Consider the following 26,035-nt stretch of genomic DNA (forward strand, 5'->3'; position numbering starts at 1 on the left):
CTGCCCGTCAAGTGACATTTCACTATCTTAAAACGCATGTGATCGATCTGGTGTCCAAATATATTTAATGCATGACGGACTTGAAGGCGCATGTCGTCGTGACCATCTTTCGTTTCGCGTTGACAGCTTTCTGTTATATAACATTTATATTGTATTGTATAATGTATTAATTATAGCTAAATTCATATTAATTATAGCTAAATTTAACGAGTAAAGACGCATTCCACGGCCATGGCTGTAAAAAACAAATGGTCTCTTATTGGACGTTAAAAAACAGGCAGCGCATTTAAGGCAGGGACAAGAAAAACAGTTGCGATGGCAACCTGAGTAGGCAGGAGTTCAAGTCGACTACAATAGTTTCAACAAACTTTAAGGGTAAAGGTACAACAAAAGAAGTAAAATCGGGCGAAAATGGCGTGTTCTTTAGCAATTAGGTGGATGCAGAATAGGGGGGAATATCCATTGGAGTTTTTCGAATTTCCGGCTTGACGTAGGCCGTACGGGATGTGGTAATAAACGACTTGTATCGTTCTTTGTCCAAGTCGTGGTCGAGTTCGGGCTGATGGCCTGGGAAGGCGGTTGGCTCTTTGCCTACAAAATGATTAGGAAACGATTTGCCGGCGATCACATGCTGAATCGTGCAATTACAGCAGACGTAATATAACTCGGGCCAAAACTAGGACAAACTTTCGCCCCATACCTGCCAGTCGTTTCAGCTGCATGATTTTCGCTGTCGTGTTCCCACTTTGTAAATGTGAGCTTGGTTTGTAATCGTTTGATGATGTGGTTTCGAAGTAATGATCATACTGAAAAAACACACTGATTTATTGTCGTTAAATACATTGGTTTCAACTTACAAAAGCAGCGTTTTAATCATCTTACTCTACTATTTTTAGGATTTGTTGGCGACCGTACTGACAATTTAAAAACAAATTATATGAATAAATCATGCCATATCTATGCCTTGTGCAAAAGTCGTCAAAAACGTTTGCTTTCAAGCAGTGCAAAATTTGCCATCGCCCATTTATAAAACTTGAAATCGAATATGTGAAAAAAGTATTTACTTGGGTGAGTGATGAACTAACTGTAGGGCAACAAAGCAAACATGACTGGGCTGCTGACAATGGGCTACTGTTACGCAGAGCTATTGTTTTACCAGTTAAAGCGCTGCTACTGTCGAAGTTACACTTAACGCACTTGAGAGGGCAGCGACTTTTGTTCCAAGGTTTTGTGAATTCCGTATCTCTGTTCATTCCAATTGCCAATCAAGGTACCATTGCTGTAGCTGCTTTCCTTTGTGGTGCATCTCCATCCAAACTGTGTAAATTTTTCTTGGTCATGTGTGTGGGTCCAAACCTCACCCAGACCTAATTAAATGGTGAACAGTAAGTGCTGTGACTTTTATACCACTTGACGTTACAGGATATAAAAAGGTGATAAAACCTAAACACGATACCCGGTAAAAATCATTACTCTTAAACTGTCTCTGAACTGCGAGTGCTAAGGATGTTTGGCGCCTAAAAAGTAGCCACCGAAGGTTTTGAGCTCATAAGCCTACTTTAGGTGGCAGCTTAAATATAAGCCTATCACTAGTAAATGTCCGCAAAATCTTCAAATAACGATGTAAATCCACTTCTTACGTAATTTACAAACTGATTCAACTTTCAAATTGATACCACACAGGACTGATGGGTATTTTTACGCTATGGGAAATTGTTCATTGAACTTACCTGACGCCCGTACACCGTATCGAAACGATGGATTTGTGCTTGTCTCGTGCAGAGCCATATCAAAACAATGTGTTGGTAATTTATTATTTTACTGATGGGCACAACATAACCTGTCCACTACCGAAACTCAAGTTCTTTCCGCTCAGCTAGCTGTGGTCGTTACTATAGCAATAGTAAGTGCGCCATCTTGTGTTAGAATGCATAATTTTAATTATTCGGGGTACAAAATTTAAATAATTTGGCAACAAACACGAAAGTTCATGAATGCTGTTTTAATCACGTCAAGAACCCAATCCATCTAGTTACACACAAGTTCACACAACCAAAGCATTCTACGAAATAGTCTGCACATTCTCACTTTACTAGTATAAAGGCACCAACCACAAACGCATTTTATACACCTCGAAACCTAATACATGTATGTGTGTTGGTTACAATAATGATGAAACCACTTATTCAAGTGAGGTTAGAAGAGTACTATCAATTCGCGAAAAAGTATAGCCTACAGTGGCTTAACACAAATATGAATTGCAAATGTGACAATACGATTGTGAAAGTAAACTTAAAGGGAAGTTATCTTACACATCATTAACAATTTTAAATTCGAAACTTTTGAGGAATAGTGTGTACATAACATTAGAATGAAAATTTGGTAAATGTGATACGCAGACACAAGATCTGCAATTATAGGCGCCAACATATTTAGGAAATAGCAGCCACCGCAATTGGGATTCCCCTGTTTGGTACGTAGGGACTCTTCCTTTCCTCCATCTTAATGCAGTCGAGAATTGGACAAACACTAAGACACAGGGTGCATCCGGTGCAGGTGTCCTGGACCGTTGGCAAGTGAGTTTCAGCGTCGAAAGTGATTGCCTGGTATCCGGAGTCATTGCACACCATGTAGCATTTACCTATATTTGAACATCACATGTTGGCTAACAGTTACTTATTTAAGGAATTAGGAACCTAATATTAACATTCCGTTGTTCCGCTTTGGCGGGTGACAAAGCTAGGGCGGATGACCGCAAATCTGAATACTATTGCACTAACACGCTGCATATCAGAAGGGAAATGTGAATAGGTCAGTTTTCTGGCCACGTGGGGTTTAAAAGTATTTTAATTAGCTAAAAACAAAATTGCTTTTGTACACAATGCACGGTTCGAAATATTCTGAGCAAAAAGATACAAAAAAAACTGTCAGAACGATGTGATGTTTTACACTCAGTATCTTTTTGCTCTAAATCTTCGTTTTTTTGCTTATATTTGAACAATTATAAGGATATGGCCAGTTGTCGTGTGTTGTTATGCAATAAAACTTCAAATCGATTTTCTCTTAACCCTCAGTTCTGTATAGTATTCATTACTTCGGGATTCCCATCATGTCCATACTGACCTGTCGCTACTCTCGCAAACCTAGTAATTATTTGACACCTCACCTGTTAAGACGCAAGACCACCATTGCGCAAACAGAAGTGCTGCTATAATATCACGTGCAATCTAAAACTGGAGAACGGCGCAACAAAGCATAATCGATAATAACATACTGGGTCCATTTTTGCTCCGGAAATCAAAATCATTCGTTAGAGTGTTGCTAAACAACCGCGTTATTTAGCTCTATCGCCTTGGGCTGGGAAGGCCTTGTATCCCTCCAGTGACCACAATTTTAGGTTAGCGCATGTATATGCAAAGGTGTGTCGGTGGTATAGAAAACGTTGCGGTAAGAGGATGCGTTGTGCACGGAAGTTTGACTCACCACAATTGATGCACATGTTCGGATCAATAAGGGCCACCACTTGCTGCTTGTTGTCCAGATCATTGTAAGTGCCAATTTGTGGCAAGGCCTCCCCAATTACATCACGAACCTAAAAATAAAGAAATGATCGCTTTAGATTAACCTTTTGTTTCTCAGGAAAGAGTTGGTGGCTTTTTTCTCGTGCTCTTCATTAGTCAATTTGAACCTACTGGACAGTCGCGTAACATTTAAATGTCACGTTTAATATGCAAGACATTTTTTCAGACAAGGGTCAAGCGATGGCAAAGGTTAGCTTGATGGGTGGAATGATTAAAAGCGTTTGCCATGAACCTACCACGAATTACGCCTGTTGGCAATTTTCAATGGTCTGCAGTATTTCCTATTCAATAATTTATCACTTATTCCGCATTATGTGTCATTTGTGTACAATGTCGTTCTGCAAATGTTTTTATTATTTCCGCTTCATGCAATGCATGTATTAACGATTAACTTGGTCCTAAACAGCAATGGTAAGTCAAAGTAAATAAAAAAGGAACAATCAAAAAGCAATCTTTGTGTGTATACTGACCACGCAACCTGGTTGCACATTGAAAACAAATTTCATGTCCTCGCTAAACATAGTGACCTTGCGCGACAAATGCAATAAACAAACTAAAGAAGCGTCGCCTAATACACATTTTACATACAATGCCTACATAGGCTTTCCAGTCAGCCTGGCAGCATATGGTGGCGACAGTAATCACCAGATTGCTTGTTGTTATCATTGTGTAACATCCTCTCCAGTGAGTAGCCGGTAAGTGGATAACATGGAGACAGGGGCCACAGTTCGCTGTACGACTGGAAGGCCACACATTCCCGTGTGAAACTACGGACCTTCGTACGGTGAAGGGACGAGGTAAATTTGGGGACAGTGTACACACACATATACATAACCGTGATATACGAATAATGCACAATGATAAGTCTGTCAAAAGTCGACGTTTCTGCTTTTTTGTGCCCAAGTTGAAACCGAAACTGAAAAAAAAACACTAAAACTAGACCACAGATTTACGTGAAGTGAAGAAAGACATAAAGTTTCCCAGGTCAAGCGGACACTATTTTATAATGAAGGCACAAACAGGATGAAAATGGAATTTTGTGTTTTATTTCCGAAATATCTCATTTTAAAGACCCCATGCGCGGTGGGGTAACTATAGGTCGCGGTATTTTTTATCAAATAGATTTAAAAACTTTCTTGGCACGGTAAACGTTGTTAACGATGGGTATCCTAGCTTTGCATGATCAAACAATATATGGGCAGTGTTTCGGGGTATTTGCTGATTGGGTGTTTTCCGATGGCATATAGTTAGTACTACACGGGACGCGGTAAACTAATCAGATAAAATGATCACGACTAGTTATGCAGCATAGGTTTAACCCGGTATGACCCCCGTTGTACGTTAGCACTGCAAGTTATTTCAGACGATTGCGGATGTACATCGGATATTACGCATTGTTTTGCACTAAATTTTATTGGGGAATCGGAAACTAAGGCTTATAAAATCCCCAAGGAAAAACTGATACAGGTTTAGCAGCACAACGTGACACTTTTAGCCTAACGACTCTATCAACGACCTTTAATTTTTGTCACTGCAACAGCTCAACGTATAAGCGTGTACAAAACGCTTTTTGTGCACGTTTCGCAAAGTCTGCAAGTTTCTGACGTATCGTCAGTCCATGGGGAAAGTTAACGAGTTCATATTGCACACGAAAACGGATTGTTGTGTTCTAAGTTTAATTCGTTTACGTCCGATTTATCCACGCATTTGTGTCTATGACGCTTAAGATTTCCGGCGATGCAAAAAAGTGACAAACGTATATGTTGCAAAATTAGAACAAGAACACGTCACACTTAAATCTTACCCTTGGAACTGTTTTGGTTGGAACATATAGCTGACGTTCTTCTGGTGGTTGCTTGGATGGCGACAGAAGGTTGCTTTCTTTCTTCATTTTAGCAACCACCTCCTCACGTTCTTGTTTGTACTTTCCGAAAAATGGAAGGTCCTAAAAGAAAATTCGAAAAGTCAGAAACTAACTAAAGGGTTGTTTAGTTTGTAGATAAAATATACAAAACTCTTGCACTTTTACGCATGTGAGTAAACTAACAAGTTCGGAAACTTGCCGAAGGCGCCGCACCACCAGAACCAATACACGTGTTCCTGGCTAAAAAACGCCGCATAATTAGCTACAGACACCAACTATGAATTTATATTTGAAAACCATCTCGCCGGTTTTGGCCAGACCTCACGTGGTGCTTCATACAACAACGTGGCTATAATTGTTGGTGGTCGAGACGACCAATAATCCAGAGATGCTAGTTGAATTGTCGCTAAGAGTCAAGTACTCGAAACTTGACTCAACGAAATCAATGTACAGATCACCTTCTGTCTCTGTATACACCACAACTGGTCGTTGAAGTTTGTGGTCGATATAAGAAGGATAAAGGTACCAAGAGGTGTCAATTGCGGCAACAGCGAACGAGTATTACAAGAAACGGTCATATTTTGCTCTTAATTATCCACTAGTCGTCTAAAATTGGCACCCCGCCTTTGTAGTGAAAAGCGTACAAAGCCGGAATCATGATGTACAAACAGGATGCCAAAACAGCTGTTAAACCACAAATCTCAGGTGCTTTTCAATATGACTGACAAGTTTATATTTGTCGCGACAAAAGTTGACCACATGAGAAGAAACCCCAAAGAGTGATGGAGTTCATTTCCGTTTACCAGAAACAAAAAGCGGTAACCGGCAACAACCTATTAATCACATTTCCATTTAAATATTTCATGAAGCCTGATTTTTTTCACTAAATTGCTTACAGAAAAACTTATAATAAAAAATAGTACGTTTATAACTAAAATAGCCTGAATTTTAAGGCCAAATGTAGAAAACCAATATTGTATCAAGTTTATTCAACGCACTTAGCTTGGTTTAAATTTTGTTGTTGTGTTAAATTGTGGTGAAAATCATCGTTATTTGGAAATGAAGTTAGGCTTTGGCAACACTTTCAACGATCAGGAACCAAAACTAGAGGCTTAACAACCGTTTCATCTCGGTGCGTAACAACCAAGAGTTGAAGCGAAACCATACAAACATACCTTTCCGATGATGTCGTTTATTTTTGTCACGGGTTTGCCAAGCTGATGTACTGGGGTAGGTTGACTTTGTCCATTCCATTCCTTCATTTCGTCGATGCTCTTCAAATACAGGAGCGTTTTCAGACCAGTGACGTAGTCGTCGATAAGCGTGAAATCTTGGTTCTGCACGGCACTGCACACCTAAGACCCAAAACGTGTAAACTTTATATTGCATGAAGGCTGTTTAACATACACAATATGAGCTTTTAGGCAACTTTGAATTGTTAAAAAATGTTTCCTTTGAGAAACAGCAACTGGTACGTCAAAGCACCAACCGTCAAAACTTCGCTTTTTTATACATTGTTTATATTTAATGAAACCTAGTTTATGAATTCAAGCGTATATAGTTGCATGCCTTCTGTTGCTTTTAACTCTGACAACCTGATGATGACAAAAGTAATTGTCGAAACGTAGTCCTGTTTTATACACAAACATTGGCTCGGGGTTTTTTGCTCAATCGTATATTAATTGGGGTAAAAAGTACGCCACACAACTTTAAAAGCTAAAGTGAGAATTTGAAAGCATAAACGTATTTTTTTCCATTTTATCATGCTGAAGTGTGTCAGGCAACAAAACAAAGATAAGTGAAGTAACCGTGTTTTAAACAGATAATGTTGGAGTGCGACTGTGATTGTACCCTATATTTACCCTAGGTAACTATATTTGCCCTAGGAAACCATAGTTACAAGTTAAATGCTTCTACGTTAATACAGGACAAGCCCATCCAAGAAGCATACAAACATAAAAACGCTTGAATCGTTGTGTCCCAACCTGCAGAACAGACGCTCCAGCGTGCAAATATTCGAGTCCCACGTCAGCCGAGTCGATCCCACCAGTAGCTAATACTGGGAATCCCGGAAGCTCTCTTGAGATGGCAGACACCGCCCGTAGAGCAATAGGTCGAATGGCGTTGCCTGGATGATAATCCAAAACCACATTGATTCATGTGGCCAAATCCACAAATAGATTACAGTATATAACGGCTTAACATATTTATAAGATGTTTAGGTTGGTATATGTGCTGAGGTATTTTAAGCGAATACTCAACCGGCTAATACCTGTTTATGTGCACGCATAATGTGTCAAGAACGGGGATTTTCAAATCTTTTGGACTACTTACCTGAAACACCCCCATAAGTGGTACGACGCTGCTTGCCAATAGAAGGCCAAGCGCTGCTGTTTGATCTCAATCCCATCAAACCCGACACTGTATTGGTCGCAGTCACACCATCAGCGCCACCTAACGGAAACACGAAAAGAAATATTTGCACTTTAACAGGCAAAAAGAAAATAATTTGACAAACCTTAAAGTATGAAACGAAGCCAGAAGTACAATTTTAGACCGCGGATCCTACGTTAGTTTAAATCTGATTGTTAAATCATTTCTTTCCCTGTTTTGTAAATAGGCCTAATTTTGTCAAAAATGTAGTATATTTTCTTACCTTGCTTGGCAGCCTTTGCTATTGTAGTGATGTTGGTCACATTGGGAGTAAGCTTAGCAAAGAAAGGAACTTTGATGGCAGCTCTCACCCACTTGCAGATGTTGAAAACCAAGTCGGCGTCTTGTCCACAAGCAAGACCCATACCACGTTCACCCATTCCATGAGGACAGGACAGGTTAAGTTCCAGTGCATCAGCTCCAGCATCCTATTTGGTTGAGAAACTTATTTATAAGACACATGATGGCAGTCAGCAGTGTCCCCGGTTATCTGCTGCAGTTTAATGGTTTTATAGTTCACTTTGCTTTGTTTTTATTACTTTTATTCATCTTTTATAATGTCTTATTCTGTGGTTTTGTAGAAAGTGAAAACGCCAGTTATGCGAAATATATATATATAAATTACATGTAAATTCTCTAACTTGGAAAAATATTTTCCATTCTCAGTAAGATACAGAGTGTAGGGCAGCATTAAGGTCTGACGTTTTTGTGAAATTTACACTTAATTAACTTTTAGTAAACGGCATTTCTGGGGCAGCATATATATCACTACAAACATTTCGGCCAGTGGAGGTTGAATCCAGATAACTAACCTCTGCCTTCTTGGCAAGCAAAGTCCAATCTTCCTCATTGAACCCGCACATGATGCTTGCAATAAGAATCTGTAAATATGTATAAAACAGGTAATAAAACGTCCAAGTGTAACTAATACAAAAATTTTATGTGCAAACAAAGTAAATGTTGTAGAGAGCATGAAAAGTGGATCTTGCCTTTGTTTTACAGCATTCAGTAATCACGTTCTTCATTTGAAGCTGTAAAACTTCCGGCAAACCCCTATTCATTGTTGTCAACTTACTGACACGAGAATTCAAATCATAAAAGTTTGCGAAATACCGTAAGGTGGCGGAAAGAGCATACTACATATTTAAAGGCAAAATTAGGTAAAATACTGAAGGTTAGGGCTATTAGGTTGGAGTGAAGTTTTATTACAAAAATAACATTAAAACTAACTTAAAATGCTCCTAATCTAATTAGTTCCCAACCCGAAAATAAGTGTGCTCTTTCGCCGCCTTTCGGAATTTAGCAAACCTCTGAGACTTGAGGTGTTACGTTAGTAGCTCTACCGTTTAACTCTAAGAAACCGTTAAATAATGCACTAGGTGTCGACAATGAGCACAGTTTGGGCCACCGATGAGAGAGCCCGGGAGCCACAAGCCTTTGTTCATCAGCATACATGAATCGGGCGTAGGCACATGTTGCTGGCGGGCAAAGACTTGTCGCGTAACGACGGGCAACTTGAGGTGGCGGAGTCGAGAAGCCGTTGAAGCTCAACTTAATCATTAACCTAAAAGTTGGGTAGGGACGACTTTAGAGGTCGCGGAATGCGCGCGCACCCACAATCAACTACGTTCAAACGAAAATGTTTGCGTTTGATATTGGCGGCGCTAGATTTTGAAAAGGCAAAATTGGCAAGTAGTCCCAGCATACTCACTATTGCATCGTACGCTTTTGTTCAAGTCCATTCACAAAAACGTCTGTGCACACACCCTGGGAGCTAAAGCGATTGTATAGATATGACCGCATATGACCCGATTTAACCCGATATGTACGCATGACAAATTAACAAGCTTTGCTGTGTCTGGCAACAAAAGTGCTCTTTCATATTTTCACGCGTTTCGTGGAAACTAAGGTGAAGTCGTTTTTTATATCTTACCATTAACAGAGGTCCGTTAGAACATTCGAGGGGTAAAATACACAGGAAGTATAGGTAGCCTATTTTTTTATTGAATCAGACTTCCTAACAAACATTAGGAGAATATCGATGTACTTTTGGAGTGTCATGTTTCTTAGATACACTAATGTTTAGCCAGATATACCCGGCCAAATATTGTATAAGCCACATGTTTTTGGGTTACACCTTAAACAACACTTAAAAACAAGCACATGGGGACAAAGCTTGACAATACAAGTTGTATTTGTGCATTGTAGCATTAACGTATCTTAGTATAACGCCATTGATCCGTACCTGCTCTGGAAAGTCACGCTTAAGCTCTGTAACGCTTTGGCACCAATAGGCGCATGACTTCTCGCTGATCAGCTCAATATTGAGAAACGATCCCTGGCCTGGACCAAACATGTGACCGGAGGTTGTGCCACGGACGATTCGCGGAGACACGTTGGTCACGATATCCTGTACAAAAGATTAAAAATTCTAGTACATCGGTAATAAAGAGATCTGTTTTTGAGAAAAAATTAACACTGTCGTTTGTTCAAACTATTGGCATGAGTTGTGTATTTAATTTACAGTCTGAATTGTGGTTTCAAAAATAAAATTACAATGACATTTTTTAAAAGCAGTACCGAAAGTGGAAAATGTTTTAGGATAACGCCATATTGTAAAAAACTAACAACAAAAACTCCCACATAACTACATCACCACGACCGAACTTACAGCAAATTAAATGATGCGTTCACTATGAAAGTGAGAACCTAAGCAGCATAAAGCTGACATCAAAGGCAGCTTCAATCCAGAGGTGTAATTTTCTGCAAGATTTACGGCCAAACCTGTCATATATAGACGTCAGGTAACTCGCCTTGTCCAAAACGAAGGTCTTTGTAAGGGCGAAACCCCAACCAGCCTCGAATGCTCGTCGTATCATGGCCGATGTAGTGGTGGGTGGGGCACTGGCCAGACCGAATGGGTTCGGAAAACGCAAGCCACACACGTCAACGCTGACGTCAACCTCATCTATGGGTGTAAAGAATTTGGGGAGTGCCGGCTCTCTAGCAACTGACAAGTCACCCAGGCTCTGTTGATTGACAAATGTGTTAAAATTGAAATCAGGTGCGTTTAAGTTGATATCACACGGATTGTTTGCACAGCAATTTAGTAACACTTCCTAATTTGGTAAATAACACTTTCTGGAGGATAAAATGCAGTATCTTGGAGATTGGTATATCGGGCTTTATTGTTATTGTTTTGTCTTTTTAAGCTTTTATTTTTTGAGGCACCTTTGAAAAGGCCAACAACAGTACACGCAGCTTGTACCCCAAACCCCTAATGTAGGTACACAGAGCTGTACATTGTCCTATTGTGTACATATCCACAAGGCAGTAATTTTAGGTGCACAAGTTGTAGGTGGTAAGTTAAGTCAAGGAAGGCTTGGTACAAGAAGACCACAGTCGTCGAAACTAACACGATTGATAAAAGTAAAGCTTACAAAATATTTACATGTACATAACTAAACTGTACCTGTAAATATCGATGCATGTACCAAGCAGCATTCTTTCCATCGTTTACTGATTCCACAGTTGTATTAGCTGTGCCTGCTACATCACCACCAAAGAACACCCAAGGCACACTGGACTCTCCGGTAGCCGGGTCAACGTCAGGCAATCCCCATGTGTTTAGTTTGACCGGTGCCAAAGCTTCAACCACTAAACATGCATGTAGTTGCTGTTATCACAAGATCACATTTGTGTAACCTTCTAAATAATACATACGTTTTGTAGTATATGGCTTTTTAAAAGTTAAGACCAAATACTACACCTGCAGTGGCAAAAATATCTAATTCCAAAGTAATGTTTTTCTTTTTCACATTAAGCACATTGTCCTGAACTTTACACTTGTCAACCGTTGGAAAAACACATAACTGAACAACACACGCTTTGTTGCATGAACTAACCAGTACCAGACAATTTCGTCGTTAGTTTGGCCAATTTGCAAAATAATGGCTCTATTTCAAGCGATCGTATCTGATGGGGTAAAGAAATTTTATCATATCACAACTGATCAAACTGTAAAACAATAATTTTTCAGGTTTCTAATATTATCCGATTGGGTGCTGAGAAGTACAGGATCAAATTAATTCCTCTACTGCATCCTGTACTGATAAAACTTGCCCTCACGCCGAGGGTTAAAACAACGACACAGACGATAACTCTACTTGAATGGCGCTCACCCGTACCAACGACGACCACATACGAACGAGACGGTATGTCTGTCTGGAACTCTCCCGTTGTCGTACAATGAAGCGAAGAGCCACGGCTTCGACGTCACAGAAACCAAGTTGGCGTTTTTTTCCTATTGTAAGTTTACCCACGAACTACGCAGCACTTTCAGCCACGTTTTTAACTCATTCCGATTACAAAGGCGCAACAAAGGTGCGATACTTGCCCTTAACTATACAAGCTGTCTTAAACCACATACGGTTTGTGTGTTTCTGCTTGTAAAACATCGGTTTGAGGCTTGTAAAACAGCAACACACTTGTCATCCCCACCGACGCCACGTTGAGGCGGCACCTCATTTCGAACCCTGCTGTTTACGACGAACCGTGGTCGATCGCGTGATAGTGACGTCATTCGTTACACATGTGGCTTTGGCAGGCGATCGTGAGAGAGATTGCGCAGGGGTGGCGACAACGAGCATCCTCGCGTTTATGTAAGGTGGCTCGCGGGGTCGAAATAAAGCTAAAAGAAGGCGAACAACAAGTCGGGCTGCTGACGTAATAGCCGTAATTTGCCCAGTCGGTCATGCGTGACCAAGAGTAGTCTTTAAAAGCTCATTTTTAAAAGCACCACGCGAGGAAATATTCTCACATGAAAGTTGGACTCAAATTAATTTCACTCGCACGCCAAAGTATAATGAGATATAAAACAATGTTTTCGGTTTTCGTGATTTCAAAGCTAAAACTTGTAATTTTTCGTAAATTGAAAATCAAATTTAGTAAAACAGATCGATGTCAAATCGGTTGTTTACTTGGTCTAAGCATCTTTTACTTGTGAAGTTTAGAAATTTACTAAAAGTCTTGTTTGTTGATTTAACTTGTGTGCCTTCGCTTGACCGCGCATGCACCTAGCTACGCCCCAATGACGCTCTGTTAACAATCCGCGTTAAGCGGGATTTGAAATTCGCCCGTCACGATACCACGTGACCGCAATGAATGTTTAAACAGCACGCAAATTTTTCTATGAGCGCTTCACCGTATCTAGTAATAGATATACCAAAATTTTGCTGTTGTGTTTTATGTTGGTTGCCTAATATTCGTGGCTGTCACCAACAATAGGCTCAAAGAAACACTGGCAATCAGTTTGTTGACATATAACATGCATCACCTAACACAAACAACATTGTTTAATCAATACCTAACACAAACAGCATTGTTTAATCAATACTGAACTCAAACAGAATTCTAGAACATTAGCGCATTTTGTAGATTATTACATTATCTGTATGATGTATAAGAAGCCAGTATACATTTTTTTACTGAAACCAGCTAAAATCAAACTGTTTGTTTAACTATGGGCAACCATGACATACCAGATACCTGAGGTACAAGCTCAAACGAAACGCAGGAAGATATCAGTGTTCCTAGAAATGTAGTTGTTAACGGCTTTTGGGCGGTACCAGTATCATCTATTCTCTCGCAACAAATAGTCTACAAATAACCTTTACACAAGTATTTGACTCAATAACCAACTTTACAGGTGAATAAATACCTGTTGAGACAACAATTCAGGCTACACAAATGTACATTTTTTCTCGTTTTTACGGGTTTTGTAAACAACTTAACGGGTCTTTACGCTGCCTTCCATATTGAACAAAATCAAAACGTCACACACTAATCTAGTTTTACGTAACCAGCAAATTGACCACAATTACGTATACACATCACAACCAATCTCTAGCAATAAAATTACATTTCTGCGTACGAACCGTGATGCAAAAAAACATAAAGCTTCTCTCTGCGACATGCGACAATGGATACGCAAATCGACCCTACCTACAAGGTCAATGAGTTCACATTTAACCATAGCGACCTAATGGCAACGAAGGCGACAAGTTTCATTGTAATTGGCCCTGCAAAATCGATGTTGCTGTCAATGCTTTATGTTTACCAGCACAGAGGCACGTTGCCTACACATGCTAAGGCGACATAGAAAATTGCGGCAACCTTTCTGACTTTTGAGGGTAAATTGCTATTCTAAGAACTAAAAATGTCAAACACAACGCTCGCTGTTTTGCTGAAATCTGTAGGGTTTACCGAAGTAAATCCTATTACTTCTGACCAAAAACGCATGGTAAATACATTCGGTAACCAGCCGTAAACACAATAGGTTAACACCAAGCTCGCGCAGCATTGCGGAATTTTACGTTACTAACCACACAGTTTCCCTGGCGACTGAAAACCTTTTTTATCCACAGGCTAGAACTTTTACTTCTGGCTGCTATCAGGAGAGGCTATTGACCTCATGCATAAGGTCGGTGCAGTCCAAAAGCCGTAAACAAAGGAACGTCTCAACCTTAGACAGAATCGCTCGCACGCTGAAGAACGACTGTTTTGCTCTTGGGCGGCGTTTTCTCGCGAGTTGATTCTGACGAGCAATCGCAGCTACGTCACGGTCGTGAGAGCTTCGCAACTCACGCCACGGAAGGTGTTTTTGGCAGCTAGAAACAGCGCCTAAACTTGTAAATGACACCTGACATGCATAAAATGGCTTTATTTTCGAGGTTTTTGCTTCAATATTGTGTGACTTTCTATTTTCGCAAGTGGTTTGTTGATTAGTTTTTGACAAGACAATAATAAAACAACTGTGAAAGATATAACCGAGAAAATAAAAAAATGTAAACATTTGTTCTGTTGCCTGTGAAGGCATGTATAAAACGTTTTCTATAAACGCAACTACACATAGCATATGCGTATGGGGTTTTAAAATGCGACAAAAACTTTTTAAATCTTGTAAGTCAAATTGAGTAGTTATGACCCCGACACATTGCAAAACAGTTCCGGGTCATGCGTTTTGAAAGGTCAACATTTCGTCAGCAAATGTTTGCGCCATACCACACAAAGTCTGGCAAAAAGTCAGTTCAACTAACCTTTTTCGTCACAGAGGGTCGACCCGAAAGCTGAAATGATGTAATCAGTCTTAAGTCGAACAATCTGTTCCTTGTCCTCAACCCAACACCCGCTGTCCAGGTCTTGCTCAGTTCGACAAAATCGTATAGCTGAAATTCGACCGTTTGGACCCAGAATGACTTCTTGTGGAGAATGAAAAGGCATTAGTTCGCACTTTTCCTCTCTGGCCAAGTCCATCTGTAAAAAAAACGGGCAATGTTAACGATATAAAGTTTGATAAGAGGAGTAAAGACGGCCCGGGCAGAAACATTTTGTTGTCTTGGAAAAATCTTGTTTTTCCACAGAGATGCTATGGATTTATTATGTGGCTAATGTTTTCAACCCAAAATTGAACGTGATTAAACTTTAGTTGTGCGAAAGCCAAAATTCTGCCAAACTACGGGACGAATCGTTGAAACGGCCAACAACATTTAAATCTTAGAAACACAAAAACATTCCCGCCGCAGGCGTTGCTGCGACTATCACGAATTAGCAAACACATCAAAAATCGCACTACCAAGACTATATGGATTTATTTTTGCTTTGTCTGTGCTAAAAATGTTACTTCAATTTGCCGATTTTTTTCTGCAAGTGAGTCCTTGGTCTAGGGTCTAGGCTATATCGTGGAATTTTGAACGATGTGGCAAGGTAAATACGTAAAATATTCCACAATATCAAAGCCAAAAAAGGCCATTCCATCACATCAACCCGTAAAGAGACGTAGTATTTAATTTTTTTTTTTGACTAGACCTGATTTGTACACGCGTCAGTGTACCGCCTAAACAAGAAGAAAATTTCGTTTCACACAACGACAATGAGAAAGTAAACGAATTATGGGAATGTAAACGTCCAATTATAGTATCCGCAAATGCGTATATCCCACTTTTTACGTAAAAAAAGAGAATGTCACAAGTTCGAATAAAGGACATATAGTTTAAAATTGAATTTAGCTGCGCATCGACAAAAAGCATATTGTTTGTGACAGTTTTGTCAATGAAGCAAATCTATGTTATGGAAAATGCCGACCAGAAATTTGCGAAAGCCGTTTACAATATACACCAAAGGTTATCGGCGAGTTTGCAGTACATTTCTCCAATCCAACAAACCAAGCATTGATATCTATTCAAGTGTATTTAAACAACCCACGCAAGCAGCGGAAATGGATTTAAGGTAACTGAATTTACATTCCTGGCACTCAAGAATTTTAAGTGAAGAGAAATGTGTCCACGCCTCGTTTTAACTGAAGAGTGAGGATCCGATTTCATTAGACTCACATTTTTAGCACCAATTAAAAATAAAAAGGGCAAAAAAACTAAATACAGATGAAATCTAAAAGTAAAAACAACGTGTAAACTAACTTACCCATCACGAAAAAAGTTTCATAGGTTTCCATGCTGACGTTTGCGCGGCAGAATATTACAGAGATCGGTAAAAACTAAAATGCCTAATCGCGGCCACGTCAACCAATTATAACCGGCATACGGAGGAAATTTGCACTTAACGCCACGTTGAGTAAAATATTGCTTTTTTCTCGACAGAGACAAAATCTGGCCCCGCCCAGCTGCCATTGATTTCAGTTCAAAACATTTCCTGAACTAAGCAGCTCTAGTATAGCTTTAACATGTTAGTCAACTATGAGAACTACAAAACACGTCAAGTCTCACGATTAAGATAACCCAGACGAACAGCCGCATCATTTCAGTATCAAAAGTGACCCAAATTGCCCGTGTTGGTTTTGGGAACTAAAAATAGGCAATTTTTACATCCGACAAAATTCAGGATCATGTTACAAAAAATAGATTATAATTAGTTCAAGATGCAAGTCAGTAAAAATGGACAACATAATTAGGTTATATCAAAATGTACGACCAAATGTTAATCTGCTGCGATGGGCTGCTGCCATAGAAACTGTTTTTGGCCGGAAAAGTTGATTCATTTCTTTTTTAAAACCTTAAACTTTGTCCTTCACATTTTAGTGGAAGTTGAAACAAAATCATTGTTTAAATGGAGTCCACAGTTACATATGATTTATCAACACCATATGTTTCATGCTCAAAGTTCACATTTGGTCGATGTTATACAGTCGGGATCAATTTATGGTGAATCATAAGGACTTTAAACATCCTAGTTATACTGATGTAACTTCCAGCACATACGAACTTTGAATATATCTGATTATATTACGCGAATGGCAAAATGATTGACCAAACCGCTGTCAGTACGTTAAACTTATTCGATAATAGGAAACTCCAGTATTGTCAACTGTAACTGTTTAAGGGGTTTGAACACAGGACGTTTCGGGAACGAATCCTAATGAATTCCCAGTGAATTATTGTGTCTGATTTTATGTCAGGCGCCCTGGACCATTTTACCAAATTTCTGCCCCACTCTATACGGCTGTAAAAACGAAAAAGACAAATCTTTAATAGATATAAATTTGTGACAACTTAAATGTTCATCAAAAAAGTTTGGATTTTTGCGCGCTTTAATATGGTTGCTGCAAATTAATAGCTTCAGATTATATGTACGCGTGTAATACGCCTACAAACCACAATCTTATGGAGATGAAAAGAAAAGCGAGCAGTGTGCTAGAAAACAAGGATTTGGGTGCTTGTAAGAAAAGTTGCTATTTTTAGTACAATAAAATAGCGGCTTTAAAACAAACGTGATATATATTTTATTACCTCCTCCGGAACAGCTCTCACGTTGCCAAATCCCTTACGGAAGACCACGAAAACGCGTTTCGCTCCACATCTCAGTGCTGAAGTTGCGCAATCGAATGCCGTGTCACCAGCACCAAGGACAATCACCACACCGCCACGCATATTCGGCAACTTCGCTTCTTTGCAACTGCACATCCCTGTATATTAAAAAAGCCTTTCAGCTCTAATTTTACAACGTTTTTGATGTCACGATTTGATGTAAATACAGCTTCACAGTTCTAAATTGTAATTCGGGCCGGGCGTTCAAGGTCAGGTTTTGACCGGGTTCTTAGGTATTTGTTAAAAATGTCCAGATATACAGGAGTGCAATCTTCGCTAAATATGCAGCGTAAAATTACTTTGTCAGAACAAATGAGCATGCGCGCAGGAGGTGTATTGATTAGCCGAACATTCCGTACATTTATATGTTAGTGTTATGTCAAAATGTTACATTCAGCAAGTCAAGTTTTCGAGCCTTATTAGGAAAATCATTCCGGTTCGAACTAGGTTCGAGGCTCTAAGTTGGGCGCGCTTGCAACTCTGTCACGGATTGTTTAAACTTTTATAACTGACCCATAACTTGAAGCACGTTTTATGCTGGACATAACTGAACCGCAAAAATACTTGCCATAGCTCACCTGGCTTCGACGCTCGGGACACCAACGGCAGAAACTCTTTCGAGGTGTAAAATCCTTGTTGAACCTTGAGATCTTCGAAGGCCGAAATTCGCTTTGGTTCGGGCATTCCAATACCAACAAAGACGGCAGAAAAGCCATCTTCGTGAAGCGATGTCAGAGTTCTGCCATCACAGCCAAGGCCTTTTCCGTATTCAATCTGACCAATATTGTGTAAACGTTAAACCAACATATATTCGCGTTTGTACTTGCCTGTTGTCTCCTTGCGCGCGAGAAACTTCCCGCTTTTGTGTTTTATGAGTAGTTTGGGAAAATAAAGTCATTTATTTTTGTTTTTTACAATGCATTTATTTTAACTTTAAACAGCAAGTTTAAATCGGCATTACCAACTACTTTAATCGGCATTACCAACCACTAAAGAAGGAACACCAAATTGATGTAGCATTAAAATACTGGAACGTATTGCGGCTAAAAGGTTCTCATCATTAAATAAGTCAATAAACTGTGTAGTATATTATAAATCACGAGTCACCAGAGACTCAGTACGACAGATGGAGACAACAGTCGCATATAATAACAGACTGAAAACTTAAGTCTGAAAAAGTCTGAAGTCGTCCACCGTTTTATTAGACATATATATATTTCGCCTAAGTAATAGGCATCGTCAGTATCTAAAAACAAAACAGCGCCAGCAGGTTTTAATACGTTTGTTTGTGCTTTACAGTTTAACTTGCATACCATTTTTAGCGCTGTTTTGTTTTTAGATACTGACGATGCCTATTACTTAGGCGAAATATAAATATGTCTAATAAAACGGTGGACGACTTCAGACTTGTCAAAGTTTTCAGTCTCTTAAATAAGTAAAGATTGAATAAAAGTTTATACCCAGTCGTATAAGTAAAATCAATCTCGGTCGTTAAACTGCTTTGGAATTTACCTTGACGCCAAGGTCTTTCATGAGTCGAACTTCAAAGTCGACGACGGAGTAGGGCAGGCGGAACTGAGGAATTTCCGACGTACTGCAAACAAGATTCAAACATTTTTGTTGCTTTGTCCATGCTAACTAAATTTCTCCTTTCTACGCATTCCGGTTATCAGCAAATCCATGACCATAACATTTAGTTTGCAGATGAACGCTCGTTGTCGTCGCTTTGGCGTTGACGAACAAGCAACCACTAACTCGGAAAGAATTTTATGGACGGAACTGAAGGATCATGCGTTATAGTCCTGTCGTGCCATTCCAACGCCATTACGTTAGTGTGTGGGCGAATCTCGCCACAGGTTTGTTTCCAAATATTGTTCTTAAAAACAGAAACCTTGCGCAAGAGTGCAAGGGACTTTCCCGCGCTTCTGTCCAGTGAATCACCCTAACCATGGTGCAAGAAAGAAACTAGTCTTGGCTATCACTCGATAACTGATGATTCATCGAGCAAATAGAGGTTACAGGACAACGACTAATAAGCCGGGGACCGGAACTGCCGATCTTTGATAGCATTTCTTATGCTGAATCACAACCAGAAGAAACTACATGACATTACACAGTATAGAGTAGTAACAGAGAATCTGAAACACTCAGGTTGACTTTTAGACTCGGTTCGCTACGGTTCAAGACAAAAAATGTTCATTGGGGATAGTGAGTCACAATGGATTGACCACGAGTTACCACGCCCACGTTCAACTAGACCAGGGCTTCTCAAACTGTGGGTCGCGACCCCAATTGGGGTCGCCAAGTATAATTTTGGGGTCGCGAAACATTATGCGTTAATATGTCAGTCACAATTAATGGCATAAATGTGCGTACATTTAATGTTTAAACATCATTCCCGTGTATAGGCTATACCAGGGGCGCACAACTTGCTGCCGTACAACTTCATACGGCCACAGAGACTAGTTTGTGCGGCCGTGAACATGTTTATTAATATATATGTACTGGCGGCCGTTGCGTAAATAAAAACTCTTTTGCCAAATATTTTGATTTTCAAACTGATCTAGACACATTTTGCGGAACTTGAAAGAATATTACCAGCCTAGTAGCCATATGCGCCAGACTTTTTGATACCTATTGTGCGCAAACAATGCGAAAAAGCAGATACCACAAGCGTCACAATATAGTGTATCAAGTTAGAAATTAATTTAGGCTTATTAGGCGCCATTAGATGGTATAATATATAAGTATTTCTTTACATCAGTAATTTAAAAATAAAAACAAGTAGGTTGACAGCCGTTGGTGAAATAAAGATCTGTGATGCGGTCGTCATCGCGAGAAGGTTGTGTATCCCTGGGCTTTACCCATCAAGGGGTCGCGTAGAAACTTCTGTTTTAAAATGGGGTCGCAGAGCAAAAAAGTTTGAGTAGCCCTGAACTAGACCAGTGGTTCTTAACCTTTTTTCCTTGCTGCACCACTTTCAAATCACCAACCAATTTTCGCACCCCCCTAGGTTTTTGTATTTAATTAGAATAGACCTAACCAACCTTAATGATCCAGCATCCCCGCACCCCCTAGGAACAGTTCTCGCACCCCTTGGGGGTGCGTGCACCCCTGGTTAAGAACCCCTGAACTAGACACTGCGTCTGTATATAAGCTATTGCTGCCAGGCATAGTATCAAGTTTTTCATTGATACACCCGTGGTTGAAAATTGAAATGCAGGTGTACCATGTGCCTCGCAATCGAGTGTCTCATGTCAACGTTAACTTGACTGCGTCTGTATTTTTATCTCCTCATGTGAAAAGTTCGGTAGAAAAATTGGGTGCCGAAATTACCTTATCTGTAGTTCAAAACTCTCATTATGCCACGATACTATGTTGGTTAAGAAAGATTGTTATATGTTCTGTAGACACGATTAGAAGGTAATGGTGCTTTGCTTTAAATGTTGCGGATTTCTATTGATATAAAATCCCCTTTAACCACTTCTAAAACAACCTGCCAAACATCGGTTGTTGAACCCTTTGATAGCTGTGTGTCATTGAAAGATATACGTTGATTCCGAGCATTACACGACCGCTTTGTAGCTCGATGTACTGTTTGTCATCACTCCAGCTTGTGGTCCAAACACAAGCGTGCGCCGCGTGTTTTTCTAACTCTCTAACCCGAACTTTGGCGAAGTAAACACGAGAATCGCGTGGCATGTCATGCCTGGAGTTTCGGTGGCGTTAAGGGCGAGAGCGCAAGCCTCGAAATGCGGTTTGACGTGACTTGGAAAAGATTGGATTCGTAAAGCTGTCAAATCAAGCATGTTTCAAAACCATAAAATCTACTTTCGTTAAAATGGCATTGAGCGGGTGTGGCACCAATTTGACATTCAACATGAAAGCCAAAATCGCTACCCTTTCTGTGTTACCCAGTATATTATATGTTGTGTGTCGGGTAAAATTATACTCACGCATCAAATAGTGGGGAGAACGTACAATGATTTCAAATCGAGTTTTGAAATACATGTTGTGCCCCATTAAAACAGATTATAACTATCACTTCGTGTTAGTCGTAACATGGCTTATGGAGCCTATACTTGCATACAACACATTATCCTTGTGATGTACCTCAACCCTCCAGCATAATCATCCTTCTCCAATATGGTAAGATTGCTGTAACCAAGCCTAGCCAGGAACGTAGCACAGCTGATAGAAGCTGGTCCGCATCCAAGCAAAGCAACTTTTGCTTTGTAAGTCGCTGGCAACTTGTCCAACGCCACCAAGTTTGGATCTCTCAACTGGGGCAGCCTCATGGCCTGGAACGCCTAAAACATGTTTAGGTCAAATTGTTGGAAATTTTTGACGTCAGTATTCACCGACTCTAAGTTAAAAGTTTTTTGCGTCAAAAGTTCGTTTAAAACTCGGATTATTTCTCTATAACTCCAACTCGGATAAAGTCTTTTCTGTATGTTACTCGAGCTATATTCTTACGCGAAACAGCAAGCCTTAATGTCTGTTGACAATTGTCCAACTCCCATTAGCTTAGCAATCCTATTTATCTCAGATGTATGAGACGGCAACGTCGTTAAAAAACAAAAAGAAGTTTGTAATGACACAAACATATGTAGACGTATTTTAAACAATATGACAAACAAAAACCGAGTAATACAAAAATAAGCCAGTTTTGTCACCAACTGTTTAAAACGAGCTATTACAAGGAGCAAGAACGAATATGAATAAACCCTGTACATAGCCACTCGCTAAAAAGATTTCATGCGCAGGGAAAACCGCGAAAAGTCGCTGGGGTCCAACTACCGAAAGTGTCGCAGAAGCCAGCAATCATAAGACTACGTGACTTTGCGTTAAGTTAAGAATTTATTTTTGGAAACCGCGCTCGCCTGTCAACCCTACGATACGAAAAGCGAAAAAAAGCATAGAATAAAGAAATTTTAAGCCATCGCGTTTATTCAGGTGAGCTATTTCCGGTGCTGCGACGCACAATATCCAATTCTGAAAAGGATTCTCTGTGTAGTCGGGCGCAACGGCTTGTGAAAACAAATACGACTTTGTCAAGTAAATTTACACCATTTCCAAAATTTTTGGGAATCGTGAATTTTTCCAGTGAAACAGATGGACAAACATAATCTAAGCTAGACAAAGCCGGTTTTGGTACGAGCTGTGGTATTTCTCGTATCAGTACCGTGTGCGATGGTAGAGGCACATTGTACTTGCGGATTTAAAAAACGCCACCTTGCGGATTTAAAAAAAAGTTTCACCAGCAAAAGGCTAAATACTTACCGAAAAGCTTCATAAAAATATTTTTTTGGCTTTCTATGCACAAAACAATATTCAGGTTGTAAATTAGGGCGTTTTGGAAAGTCGTGTCATGTATAAGAAGTGTTTGCAGTTTTGCAAGTATACGACTGACAACCTAACCGATAACGTGGCATCAACTATTAGCTAATTACTGCTCGTGACAATGGGAATGGGGCAGCAATAATGAAGCTTTTTTCGCAAGCTTTTTCAAAAGCTTAAGACATTTTTGGTGTGTTCGTTACACCGAATCGTTTTGTTTTCAATGTAATGTGGTTTGATACAAATATTCATTTTAGAATCTCGGGTCCGATTTCCATTTACTGACGTTTCAAGTTACACTTTATTTGGAAATGTTTGCAGTACGTCGGCCATGTTGACAGCAGCAGTGTGAAATACGCGCAAAGAGATAGCTAATTTATGATAAAGCTTGCTGCCTTTTAACTACATGATTAGGTTTCCTTGTTTAGGGTAAAACCGGCGGATATTGGCAATTTATTAATTTTATCACATTTGAGAAGATAGTATATTATGCACATAACAAGTACATTATACAAACTCGCCACAAAGGCTTCGTGCTGGTACATTCGAACAACTGGAGCACAAGTGGCATGTAAAACCAACACGTTTATGCTGCGCGTCGCATGTGCGGCTACATGTAGACTATTGGCATATGTTCAATAAATGTGCTGTTCCGTCTGAAAGAAGTTTTTGCAATAGTTTTCTTCTATTTCCTTAGAAAATTATTTTTGTTTAACGTTTTATTTCAGTAAAAAGTAACACGCGAGTTAACTTTTTTCATGGAGATTTTAGGCCTTTTTTGCTGTCCAAATGTCGTAATGTTAAGAGCTAAAAGCAGCACTTATATACATTCGGGCCCCAATCGTTTCGTGGTTAAGGAAAAAAACATGCTTTAAACATCAGCTACAGTCTGTTAAGCAGGTTCATTGGTGGCATGGTTGAAATCGGTGCAACAAAACAGTTTGCTACTTAGGGCGATTGAAAGTTGTAACTAACCTCTGTGGCAAACTGCTGTAGTCCTCCAATGTTAATCGGACCTTCTTCACTGCCATACAAGTTGCAACCACCAACACATAAATCACTTGTTGGACAAACCATGCCACATGTCAGGCCCAACGGGTTGTCAGAAAGAATAGATTTGGCCGCTCCATAAAAGTTCTGCGTTTAAAACGAACGTTAAGTAGATGTCAAAAGACCTTACAATCAAAAAAATTCTTGCCCAAATTACGCGCGTGACAAGTGTGTTGGCCGCGACACACGTTACTTCAGCGGTTATTGTCGCGATTGTTCTGGTTTATTGACGTGTTATGTCGCCTATAAAAACGTGACTAAAACACACGTGACTTGATTTATTTTACTTTAAATCAGGGGTCGGCAACCCCCGAGGTGGTTTTTCATGGCACGCCGACCGATTTGCGTGTTTATATTGAAGTAACAACAAACCTGTCACACTGCTTGTTTATAGTTTTTATCATGCCATTGTCTTAAAATTTAGCCTTACATGCACAAAACACTCTACCTTTTCTTTATTATTGATATCTGCTGGAACGAACCACTATTATTTAGAAAAACGTTGGCACGCGAGGTCATTAACACATGGAAGTAACAAGTGAATTGGCCCGCGTCGCCTAAAATTTGCCGACCACTGCTTTAAATAGAAGCAACTCAATTTGCATAAACATGTATTCTGAACAAACTGGTTGCATTACTGCATTGTATATGCGCAAATAATGTTAACAAGCATAAGCAAGAAAAAAATAAAACGGGCTATACCTTGTTTGAAATGCTAGTTATAAAAGATTTGATGTCAAGTTGAGTCGGACAGCTCTTCTGACATGGTGCATCAGCACACTTTAGGCACCTGTCAACATAAATTTTAACATATTTTAGTTGGTAAAATACACGTTCGTGTTTGTTGGATACTTGTGCTTTTTTCTCAAAAAAAGTTTGGTTAGCAAGTAGCAGCTGCTGTCAACTGTGGTTTGCAAGACTTTAGGTTACTGCTTCACTTGCAAAACAGCATTAGCTGAGCAGCAATGAAAACGTTTGCAAACATTTGATTAGTACATGCAGGTCCACAGGCTTACCGGGCTGCTTCTCTCAACGCCCCGCGTTCACTCAAGGTTGTGTGCTTGATGTCGTCGAAGTTCTTTTCCAATGGCCTACAAGACTGAATAGAAATGTAAGTTTATGTTTCGTGCAACTAAGCTTTTATTGTGTTGACATTCCTTAAGCACACAGTAAATCGTTTGTCCAAGGTAAATACAAAAGTATGCATTAAGAGTAAAGCGTGCACGCTTCCCCTATCCAATTCAACTGGCACATGTTTTTTAAAGATATACTGTGTATCATGCATACCATTTTAACCAGATAAATACATTGCGATGAAATGTTAGAGATATGGGCTTACTGAGCACTCTTTGTCATCATTGCGCTTCCAATGTTTCTTCGCTGTTTTTGTAACATTGGTGGCCACAAGGTTAGCATGGGTTTTAATTCTTGGGTTCAGGGCCAAAATGTTCTGTAACAGTGAAGTGAAAGAGTAATTGTATTTGGAAGGTTTCTTATATTATACATACAGGTATACTCAAAACAAACTCATACAGGTATACTCAAAACAATTCCTACTTAAAACAATAAACAAGCGTATGGCCTTTAGTCTAACCTAAAATTGATAACTAATCATGAGTTTATTTTCCAGGTAAGAGCAAGTCATTCGATCTGACAAATTCAATGTACACATGTTCTTAATTACCTCAATATCTGGAAGGTCTTTGCTGAGCTTGTTGGCCGACGCCATTATACTTTCATCCGCTGTTTTTGTTTTAAAGTTTTCCAAATCAATGGAATTAACCTAGTTGAAAATCTGGAAAACACAATAATCTCCTGTCCATACACGTGCTAAAGGCACACAATAAAAAAATAAAAAAAAGAGCAACAATGTGTTTCGTGTTTCGTCT

General features: G+C 39.6%; 2 protein-coding genes across 3 annotated transcripts; both read right to left on the minus strand.

Moving 5' to 3' along the window:
- Positions 1-430: 430 nt before the first annotated feature.
- Positions 431-1,788, minus strand: LOC145223516 (cilia- and flagella-associated protein 68-like). The gene is made up of 4 exons (XM_080089927.1): positions 1,731-1,788; positions 1,198-1,367; positions 701-806; positions 431-591 (listed from the first exon to the last, which is right to left on the minus strand). Exons 1-4 carry the CDS (start codon positions 1,786-1,788, stop codon positions 431-433), a joined length of 495 nt encoding a protein of 164 aa, XP_079946053.1.
- Positions 1,789-1,987: 199 nt separating this feature from the next.
- LOC145222205 (dihydropyrimidine dehydrogenase [NADP(+)]-like) lies at positions 1,988-26,017 on the minus strand. 2 transcript variants are annotated; one of them, XM_080088267.1, is made up of 21 exons: positions 25,831-26,011; positions 25,486-25,596; positions 25,163-25,245; positions 24,849-24,936; positions 24,072-24,233; positions 21,870-22,066; positions 19,269-19,350; positions 18,335-18,530; positions 17,679-17,854; positions 14,976-15,192; positions 11,351-11,535; positions 10,692-10,907; positions 10,124-10,288; positions 8,691-8,759; positions 8,102-8,306; positions 7,780-7,899; positions 7,431-7,573; positions 6,621-6,800; positions 5,386-5,526; positions 3,484-3,592; positions 1,988-2,641 (listed from the first exon to the last, which is right to left on the minus strand). In XM_080088267.1, the coding sequence occupies exons 1-21, from the start codon at positions 25,873-25,875 to the stop codon at positions 2,433-2,435; spliced, it is 3,099 nt and encodes a 1,032-aa protein (XP_079944393.1). In that variant the 5' UTR covers positions 25,876-26,011; the 3' UTR covers positions 1,988-2,432. The 2 variants fall into 2 exon arrangements, with proteins under 2 accessions (XP_079944393.1, XP_079944394.1); XM_080088268.1 differs by lacking the exons at positions 1,988-2,641; positions 3,484-3,592 and adding an exon at positions 3,918-4,497 and having other exon boundaries at positions 25,831-26,017.
- Positions 26,018-26,035: the final 18 nt, after the last annotated feature.

Source organism: Phallusia mammillata, chromosome 4 (genome assembly GCF_965637545.1).
Source record: "Phallusia mammillata chromosome 4, kaPhaMamm4.hap1.1, whole genome shotgun sequence".
In the NCBI taxonomy this organism is placed as follows: Eukaryota; Metazoa; Chordata; class Ascidiacea; order Phlebobranchia; family Ascidiidae; genus Phallusia; species Phallusia mammillata.

Coding starts and splice junctions, on each gene's coding strand:
- LOC145223516 (XM_080089927.1), bottom strand. CDS start 1,788: ATGGCTCTGCACGAGACAAGCACAAATCCATCGTTTCGATACGGTGTA. Junction 1,368..1,730: donor ATACGGTGTACGGGCGTCAG/GTAAGTTCAATG, acceptor CCATTTAATTAG/GTCTGGGTGAGGTTTGGACC. Junction 807..1,197: donor AAAAGTCGCTGCCCTCTCAA/GTGCGTTAAGTG, acceptor GTGTTTTTTCAG/TATGATCATTACTTCGAAAC.
- LOC145222205 (XM_080088267.1), bottom strand. CDS start 25,875: ATGGCGTCGGCCAACAAGCTCAGCAAAGACCTTCCAGATATTGAG. Junction 11,536..14,975: donor GACCCTCTGTGACGAAAAAG/GTTAGTTGAACT, acceptor ATGCATGTTTAG/TGGTTGAAGCTTTGGCACCG. Junction 7,574..7,779: donor CACTTATGGGGGTGTTTCAG/GTAAGTAGTCCA, acceptor ATTATCATCCAG/GCAACGCCATTCGACCTATT.